Here is a 10,386-nt window from a genome sequence, read left to right as displayed (position 1 = left end):
CTGAGTAAAACTTTGGCAGCACAGACATTCCTGCGGCCGGGACTAATGCCAGTACTTGTAACAGACACAAACACACTGGTACGCACATTAATAACGCACACTCTGGTTTCACTCACTTTATTTATATCTTGGTCTCTTCTCCGTCCACGTTTGCCTCCCTCTCACTTTCTGCCTCGGACCCATTTAAGCTGCTGTCGTCTTTGCTCTGTGCCCCACTTTACCCTCTTGACGCCTTTTACATATATTTTTTTAAGTTACCTTGGTGTTCCCAGGCACACAAGCCACACTCTTGAAAACAATTGGGTTAAAAATACCACCATTTTGGGTAAAAAATGGACCGCTCCACTACTTGGGTCAATTTGACCTATTTTCTTGGTTTTTTTCTGCAAACAGCAGAAAAAAATAGGTAGTATAAAACAACCCCCCAAATTGGGCTGTTTTGTATAAAACAACGCAAGAAGTTGGGTTAGATTGACCAAATTAATGGATCGGTCCATTTATGACCCAAAATTGTGTTATTTTTAACCCAACTGTTTTTAGAGTGCAGGTGAAATATTCTTAGCGAAAGAAAATGAGCAAAAGTATGACGGATTGGAAAGAAAATGTCAAAAGTAAGCCTTATTGTAAATGCTTTAACTCTTTTGCATGTTTCGTTTGTTGGTGAGGTTAATTTATTCGATTGTCTATCAAGAGGGATTCTCTTTTACTGGAAAACAGGATTAAGGGCTTGAACATGGGTACATTGAGGCTTTGTTTACATAGTAATTAAGAGTTTTGAAACAGATGCACCTGTTAGGTTCTCATAAATCTAACAAATTCATCCTGGGATCCCAACTTTAAAGCGTTTGGTTTTGGCCAATGCCCCGGGACACCATCTGGACTAGGGTTGTCATCACATCAAAAATCCTGCACGTCAGATTATACGCAATAAAGCTGTTGGTGGATCATACATGACGCCATAGTGCAGATTAAAAATGAGACGGACTGGAATGTAGAAAATGTACATAAATGTTGCCTGCGTAAATTCCGGGGCTGTCACTTGCTGTTGTAACGCTTCAGGTATTATTTCAATTTGCAAAACAGATTTGCCTCATTTATTTTTAACTTCTTTTGACTTTGTCTGTCGAGAAAGGTCCCTGCACGGTTAACCACCACAAACAGACAAGTGTACGCATCCAGTTTTCTTGCAGCCTCGAGCTTTCTTCTGCGGTCTGAAGCTTTTGTCAACATGACTCATAATTTGCAATTCTACAACAAAACAGAATTATTAGAAGAAAGTTGAAATATTCTGAAATTAAAATAGAAACATTTCAAGACCAAAGTAATATTTTTAAGGAGAACAAGTTTTATATTTTTTCTGAAAAAAAAAAAGCCTAATTAATAAAATAATTTAGACATTCTTCTAATCATACCAACTTCTTTCTTGAAAACCCACTTTATCGGACTGTAATGTGATTACTTTTTCGCAGGAAAAAAATAATCAATTTTCTTGTAATATCAGAACATCATCAGCAGTCCTGAATTCATTTTAAAAAATTGTAGTGTTAACTATTCCTTTTAAAATTAGGGTTTTTATAAAATGTACCATAATAATACCTTCATCTTTGTGAATTTGTACTCAATTTATGATCAATATTTAGCAAAAATTACAAGTAGTTGGTCATTTAAGTTGTCTCTCCAAAACTGTTGATAAAACGCTCATATTCAAAACGATACAGAAGACAATATTGACAATACAACCAATGTAAACAGGAATGCACAAGGATATTTTGTATGTGCTGTTTGTTCAGCATCTAAGTAGTAGTAGTCGTTGCCATGCCTTGCAATGTGTCCACATTTACATAAGCAGCCAGGACTAAGTGCAACATGCAGTGTATACCAGATAATGTTTGTTTGCGTGTATACTGTATCTCGTAGTGGGTTGTGTATATATTAGATGACTCAATGTATAAGTCACATTGAGAAGGTTACTTTTATGTCATCTCTTATGTCCTTGTGTGCTTTAATACCTGAGAAATGGCATCTTAAGGACATAATGGTTTTCCCATGAACAGATGGCTCACGCATGAATACACTAACCCTAATTACACCTTTGACAATCCATCTTTCTTCTACCCACATCAGCTACCAGGTGACAGCCAAGTGCTGTACAGTAAGTGTATATTGTGTGTGTGAAATGAGGCTCAGACTTGTGTACGGTCCTCTGTAGTTATTACCAAAGCTGCAAGGTTTTAGCATTGTTGCCATGGTTACTTTGAAAAAATAACTACGTTTATTTACTGATTAATTTTAAAACAAACTAAGTTAGATTACAATTTACTTTAACAATTACTTTCAGCAGAGGCAGACAACCCCGCATAACATAAAAAATTACAACAGTTTTTTTTCCAATAGTTGATTGGAAGTGCATTTTTAACAGTAACAGTTAAGGATAAAGTTTTGTGCAAACTATGCATGTACCAGACTGTGGCTGAATTCGGTGTGGTGATCAATAACTTGTGCCTCATGTTACTCACTTCCGCAGCCTAGTGGCAATTGCTTGCTACTGTATTGCCTGAAGAAGGATAGACATTCTACAATTGCACGTTTTGCAAACTGTCACAAAATAATGCATTAAGTCTGAGAAAAGTAACTTTAATCAGACTACTATATAAGATATAGTAATGTGCAAAATGGGACCCATTCTAGAGTTACATGTTACCAGCATCACTGGCTTCTAGTGACTCTTGATGATCTGTAATTTTAAGAAACCACAATTAAGGCCAACATAATGACAGCTTGGTTGGGCACGTGGCATCATAGGACCTTCGGAGGATAGAGATGGACGAGAAAAAAAAATTAATTGGTAATTATTTTAGTCCTGAGGTCATTTTGTGAAGTAATTCTCAGTCGACACCAAGTGACAAAATGAGATGGATAAAAACAGGTGGATTTTGCTGCTAAATTCGTATTCAACAAACACAATATTAATCTGAATATCGAGTTTCGACTAGTGAGGCTGCATAGAACATATTATTGTAAATAAAATTCAGCCGAGCAAAATGTTTACTTTTTATTTTCAATCTCCTCTGGTCATTTTTCTGCCAATTATTAGTCACTATGCTTTGAGTTACATGCTTTTTATGTTAGCATTTTCTTGGTAAATATGGATTTGTCTGTGATTACAGTAAGGTGCTTTCCAACCATCCAAAGGCAGATATTTAACATCTTAACAAACCTATATATACTACAATATATACAGTATTTTCATTTCCATTTTGTGCTTCCAATCTTTTTGTTTTGAAATACATTTACATGGTGTTATAATAAATTAAAACGTGTTTGAAGCTTGTGGGATCAGTACAACTATATGAAAAAAGTTTTTTAAATGGTCTATCTATCGCTTATTTTCATCTGGTATAAACACACGTTCAGCTGAACCCTTCAAACATGCCATTAGTTATCCAACTGCTGTGCACTGCGCATGTTCGGTCTGCATGGTGGGAAGAAGAAAAGGAAGGAGAAGAAGAATGAGATGAAGAAGAAGGAGCGCTGGTGTTTGACTGGCAAAACAAAACAAAAAATAGTTTCGACATCGCAATCAAGTGGCCGACACTCCTCTCCGTGAGGACCGAACGTGTGCAGTGCACAGCGTTCGTTCCCGCCGGGGCTCCCGATGGAAGTAAGTATGCGCAGTTGGGTAACTACCAGTGGCGTGTTTGACGCGTGTCCACAGTGGGTTTGAGTAGTAAATTAGCCAGCTAATGAGCTTTAAATAAACCTCTGCCGTCAGCCGCATCCCTCCCGCTGTGCATCACTTAACAAAGGAACCGCTTGAAAAGGACGGAGTCAGGGCGGCGATAATTTTTATGAATAAGGATGGAGGGACGAGGCCGGAAGTGTACCCAGGTCGCTGTAGGTTTCTGTATGAGCCTTGTGATTGAATGATGAACATTCCAGAATTTCCTCACCTTTCACCAAAAGTCAGAATGAGGATGAGGAGTTTCGATGGATTCCATTTCGCTTTTTGAAGCATATTTTACCAGGATTTTTGTGTGCATCTATTGCATCCAATCAGCACTTACCTTTCATCTTTTAATCTTTCCAATACCAGCTGATAAATGTTTGTCTCTACTTTTTCTCAATTTGAAACTTAATGATCATAATTAATCAAATTTAATTGGAACAGTTTTAATCAGCGTTTCCCACCGCTGGGCATCTCATGGGTGGCGGTAATCAGTAATGACAGGGTTCAGAGCTGTTGACATAAATCGAGTCTGTTTTAAAGCGAAAAAGATGTATTTCATATTTTTCCATACACTGAGCACGATAAGTAATTTAATCAGCCTTTTATTTAATTACAACGCTTGCGGCTTTGGCAATATCCTAAACATTTTAATGACATAATTTGGCAGGTTAATTCTCTGGTGCTGTTTGGATACAGGTGGGCGATAATCGATATTGATGCATTGTATACAAAAGTGAGTAGTGAGGAGGAAAAATGAGGGAAATTGAAAGAGTGAAGAGGAGGCGGGGGGCCGAGGGGGGGTAGGATCCCAGAACTCGCCAGCTCCCTAGCATCTGTGTCCTGTTTTGTCACTAATCTCCTCACTGTTGCATAAGACCACCAACACACACGCATACACAAACAGTTTATAATATATTCAGTGTTGATGATGTAACGCAGCAATTTAAACAATCACCACCCAGGCGTGCACGCGTGTGTTTGATGTTTAAGAAAATTGAGGATGTACTGTACATAGTGAAGGTCCTTATAATGTTGAAGACTAATTACTGTAAACTAAAGTGGGGCAACAGGTCATGTGACCAGCTGCACTCCAGCTGACTGGTTTGTGTGCTTCTGTGCATGTTGGCCCACACAGTGTTTCATTTTTACTTCGAAATCTAATCATAGTCGTGTCTTAGTTAATCAATTTAATGATATTTTTGTGGTAATATTATTTAGCTGTATAAGGGGGTGTGAATATTAGAAACACCTCTGAGGATAATGCAATGCAGTTATGCACCGCTGCAAACCACAGCCACAGGAACACATCTTTGTGATATGAACCTTTGCGAGGACAACATACTTCAACAGTATTGATTACATAATTATGCAGGTGCATTTCTTCAGTTAAGCTACAAGTTATTCCTGTATAAATGTCACCCATTCCTTTTCATTTAGTAGCATCGAATCAGTAATGTCTCACTTAAGCGTCCAAGTGAAAAGAAGAATGCACACCTCTTGCTTGACCACTTCCACGCAATAAGGAATGGCAGGAACTTTCACATTAGTAACAAATGAACAAAAACACAATGCTCTGTAGCAGGACCTCAATGAACGATAAGCATCATAGTGGTCTATGTCCTCCTACTGACCCGTCTGGTCCATGTAGCCATCTATCGTGCTTTTTCTGGTTAAAGGTTTTCCAATTTTAAGTATCAACATCACTACTAACCTTGCCTGTGTTTTTTTGTCCTGTACTACGCGCTAAAATGTGAATGGAAGTGCATTGTGGTCTGTATCAAGATCCCATACGCATATTCATACAGTCTGATTTTTACATTCATACCATTGTGTGTTTGTGTTCTCCCAGATCCTTGCTGGTTTATTTTTGCCTTGTTCTCTTATTCACTCTTTTTGCCCTTGTGAAAGTCCTCCCCAGTGTAGGCTGAGCTTTTGGAAAAGTTTTTGAATGAATGAATTTGTGCTTAAGTTTGCAGTTTCCTATACTGGTAGTTTTCAGAGTGTTGGGATTTTCTACATGTTCTATAGTGTGCTCTTGTTGGAGGTAATATTTGTAAAGGGGAACTGAAATGATACATAGTTTTCAAAATGTTATGCAAATAAAAATCTGAAAAATGTGCTGTGCAATTGTGTATTCGTATGCGGGCCCCCTGCGTTCATAGTTTGCGGAGCCATCTTTCTTTGCAATTACAGATGCAAGTCTTTGGGGGCATTTCTCTACCCGCTTTGCACATATTGACAATGCACATTCTCCTTTGCGAAAAAGCTCAAGATCAGCCAGAGCTTACAGAGCATCTGCAAACCGCTATTTGCAAGTCTTGCCACAGATGCTAAATTGCATTTAGGTCTGGATTTCGACTGAACCATTCCATCACTTGAATAGTCTTACATCTAAGTTCAAGCTGTATCAATATGTTTTTCAAGGCAATGTAATTAAATAGAATGTAAAGAACAATTCTTGCATTATGCCAAACGGCTGAAGCTGTTCACCACCTAGTGCTCCTAACTCAAATATTTGCTCATAATTCAGCACAGGTCGGATTTGAGAAAAATCATAATTGTACTGTTCACACGAGATGTGTCACATATGGGGAAAAAAAATGGAATTGAGCTGCAGTGTGAACATAGCCTCGCAGTGGCAAGCTCTCTAAATTGTTCCTGTAGGCTGAAATATATGACACAGACGTTTCGATATTACTGAAGAGAAAATTACTGTTAAAAAAAAAAAGAAGACACCATTTGTCTCCGTTTTTTTGCGGATCAGCCTTTTTCTTGTGGTTGTTTGATGTGTGGCACCCATTTGGGGAGCAGCTGCACACAACTGATAGGTAACCACGGCTCTCTCTCCTTGTCCCCTCCGCATAAAAATGATCTGAATAGTCCCGGGTGGTGGCCTGTATGACAGCCATCCTCAGTCAGATGGATGACCGTCATTACTCTACATACATAGAAACCTTCGCTAGAACTTCAGAGCTAGTGGTAAGTGTCCATGCATGTGCATACAATAATTGAGTACAGTTTCAATAAGAAAGTGTGTTCTCTACATTCCAGGACTTTCTGATGGAGTCCTTTTTACTTTTTAAAGACCTGATCGGGAAGCATGTGTACCCCTCTGACTGGATGGCCATGATCATGGTGCAGAACAGGTATGCTACTGCGTGCAGGATTTTATTGTAAATCTTTCCAAAGGATTCGAATGGCAAGGAGTACTGTAGTTAAAAAGCTACAGGCTATAGCAGGTCTTAAAACTACTTCTTTATGGAGTGATCAATCCTAGTGACAGAAAGCTAGTGTTGATTCATGCTGCATACGTGGCTATATTTGTTGTGATTTAGGGTGTTCCTGAGAGCCATCAATACTTATGCTGACACAATGAATAAAAAGTTTCTCAACAATGATGATTTTGAAGTGCAGGTGAGTGTAGCTTTGCATATAAGTCATTGCTGGATTTGTCTATGCTGCTTTTTACATCAAACGTGCATTGTATGTCCTCTTTTTTTCCTGTCTAGTTGTGGAATAACTACTTCCACTTGGCAGTTGCGTTCATTACTCAGGAGTCTCTGCAGCTGCAACATTTCTCACCAACAAAGAGAAACAAGATTCTTGCCAAGTGAGAGAAAGGCCACATCACTCGTACGCCTTCGACCGTCCCTCTAATGAAAAATATCTTTTTCAGGATCGGCAACACCGTTTATGCTCTCACACCCGATTTGGACAGTGTGTGGATAGATAATAAAATTAGGTTCATGTTAAGGCAGATTACTGCGGCGTTACTTTTCCCAGCGGGATGTTCATTTTTTTTAAATGGTGGAAAATGAGTTTTGGGATTGAAACGGTTCACTGGCTTTTTATTTCAGATATGGAGATATGAGACGACTCATTGGCTTTGCAATTCGCGACATTTGGTTCAAACTGGGTAAGAAAGTCCTACACATCATCATTCAGTTACAGCACAATATGATATCATATCAAGCAATAAATCATACATACAACCATACATTATCATATATCATACAGTACAATAGCATACTATACAATCGTATTATCTTATCAAATGGTAGAATACAATGGCATAAATCTTATCAAATCATACAGTACAGTACCGTACTGTATAGTATGGAAGCATATCAGATATCATGCCAAACTGTAACTCAATACTTTCTGTCATGCGTTATATTACAGAACGGTATCATATCCTATGAAACAATGATACTCAATATACAGTATGATATCATGCCATACAGTATATTGAGTCCTGTCATATCATATCATAAATTATATCTACCCAATCCATCCAACCAGTTTCTATAGCCCTTGCCCTAGGGTCACGTGAGTTGGAGCCGATCTCAGCCGACATTGGAGGAAAAGCGGAGGTCAACCTGGATTGGTCACTACTTAATCGCAGGCACATACAGACAAACAACCTCTTATATATGCATTCACACCTACGGACATTTTTGGGTGTTTAGTTAACCTAACATGCATCTATTGTATCCATTTGTACTGTCTGTCTGCCTGTCTGTCTGGAGAAAATGAATGTCTTCTAACTGAAGGCTGTGTTTAATCTTAAAAGTTAGTTTAAACACATTGAGAACATTTGAGATTTTTGGTGCAAAACCTGTGCAAATCTGAGCAGAAACGTTAAATAATCAACAACAAAAAACAGGCCAGTCAGAGCTAATGACAGACGTGGTCATGAGGCGGCAAACGTTCTTAAGCTACTCGGCGAAAGGCCCCTTTAGGCTTCTTTTATACTCCCGCGTCGGTGCGTGCAACAACTGCCACTTTGCATCACGTGACCGACGCATTGTGCCGTGAGACGAGAGATGTTGACGACAGGTCTGCAACACATGCCGCGCACACGTCAGAAATGGTTGCTGTGTATTCGACTCTGCACGCATTCTCTCTCGTGATCGGTCCGTTATGTCACATCATACGCGATGACGTACAGTTTCTCCCGGCTCGGCCCGGCAAATTATTTGCTGCCACGGAGGAGAGGATCCACCTCGCAGCCCGTTGCTTTTCTTCTCCCGGAGGGGAGAAGAAGAATGAGACGAAGAAGAAAGAGCGCTGGTGTTTGACCACGGGAAATTTGAAACCTGAATGGCGCAATTGCTTCTTTTGCACACATCGGAGAGGGAGAGCATTTGCTTGGTAGAAGATGACGACTGGCAAAACAAATAAAAAAGGTTTCGACATCGCAATCAAGTGGCCGGCACGCCCCACCGTGCGGACCGAACGTGTGCAGTGCACAGCTTTCGTTCCCGCCGGGGCTCCCAATGGAAGTAAGTACGCGCAGTTGGGTAACTACTAGTGGCGCGTTTGAAGCGTGCTTAAAGCGTGTCCACACTGGATTTGAATAGTAAATTGGCCAGCTACTGAGCTTTAAATAAACCTCTGTTGTTAGCATCTCTCTATTTTTTGGGTGGTTGGGGGCGAACGTTAGGACGGAAAAGGAAGGGGTCGGAGGCCGGTAATTTTTATGAATAAGGACGGAGGAACGAGGCTTGAAGGGTACCCAGGTCGCGGACGGAGGACGGACCTGCAAAAAAGGGTCAAGTTCCCGGCTCTGCTAGCTTCAATAACACTATGTCCCTTTCATGGTATGCAATCAAGCTGAAAGAGAAAGTCCCAAAAGATTGTGTGAATGCAGGAGGTCCCCAAATATAATTGCTATATATACAGTATTAACAAAATCATTATAATATCAAGTAATCTGTACAGTAACTACTTTACTTGTTAAAGGAAGAAATCTGTCAAGTAGCGAATTACTTTTTCAAGGTAACTGTGGCAACACTGATTTTGAGTTTGATTGATCAGTGCATGTTAAAGCGGTAGACTGCATTGCAGTAGTAGTTTGGACTTCTATCCAGCTGAGAATTGACTTTACTTGCACTCCTTTTCACTTCCCGCAGGCAGCCATAAGATCTGTTTCATACCTGGCATGGTGGGTCCTATCCTGGAGATGACTTTGATCCCAGAGGAGGAATTGAGGAGAGCCACCATACCTATTTTCTTTGACATGATCTCTTGTGAACATGAACACTCTGGGAATTTCAACAAGGTGCATGCACAGTGCACACCAACGTGTCTTTAATCAAGTGCACATAAAAATGACACACGTACCAATGCCTTCGGGTTCATGGACACACATACATGCACTGCACTGTATCATCGATTTCCTTTGACACTGCACATAAAAGTAAAACAGACACCTTCATTCTACTTGCATAATTAATTCCCCTATCTACTCCTCCTCCTCCTCCTGTCTTCTTTTTTAATCATCCTTTTGTCTTGCTTCACCCATTCAACTTTCGTCTTCTGCAGTTTGAGAACGAGATCATTCTCAAGTTGGACCACGAAGTGGAAGGTGGAGGCGGAGATGAGCGATACATGCAACTACTGGAAACCATGTAGGCCTAACGACAGCCACACGAAAAAAAAAAAAATAACTCTGGACAAAAGTACTGTGATTCACCTCTTAATCCATTAAATAATGAATCAGCAGTTGATTTCTTACCCGTAAGACATTTGGCACAATTGTATGCTTCCAACTTTGTGGGGAAAGTTCGCGGGAGACCTTAAGAAATTTGGACAAAATTGACGGTATTTGATGTTATTACATTGTTGTTGCTTCTGTGTTTTTTACACTCTTTGCA

At 39.8% G+C, this 10,386-nt stretch overlaps 1 protein-coding gene across 8 annotated transcripts in view; it reads left to right on the top strand.

Annotated features, from left to right (window-relative positions):
* The window catches only part of dock2 (dedicator of cytokinesis 2), a 151,474-nt gene that overhangs the window by 117,441 nt on the left and 23,647 nt on the right, over positions 1-10,386 (top strand). For all 8 annotated transcript variants that reach the window (XM_086019767.1, XM_086019751.1, XM_086019719.1 and 5 more), the window contains 7 exons: positions 6,608-6,706; positions 6,779-6,873; positions 7,063-7,141; positions 7,237-7,337; positions 7,585-7,643; positions 9,643-9,791; positions 10,055-10,140. In XM_086019767.1, the coding sequence (XP_085875893.1) occupies positions 6,608-6,706; positions 6,779-6,873; positions 7,063-7,141; positions 7,237-7,337; positions 7,585-7,643; positions 9,643-9,791; positions 10,055-10,140 (668 nt within the window). The remainder of the gene's footprint in view (positions 1-6,607; positions 6,707-6,778; positions 6,874-7,062; positions 7,142-7,236; positions 7,338-7,584; positions 7,644-9,642; positions 9,792-10,054; positions 10,141-10,386) is intronic.

Source organism: Filicampus tigris, chromosome 2, assembly GCF_054856515.1.
Source record: "Filicampus tigris isolate MCC_2025a chromosome 2, RoL_Ftig_1.0, whole genome shotgun sequence".
NCBI classification, from domain to species: domain Eukaryota; kingdom Metazoa; phylum Chordata; class Actinopteri; order Syngnathiformes; family Syngnathidae; genus Filicampus; species Filicampus tigris.
Note: the sequence above shows the minus strand (reverse complement) of the source record. Positions and strands in the feature narration are given on the sequence as shown.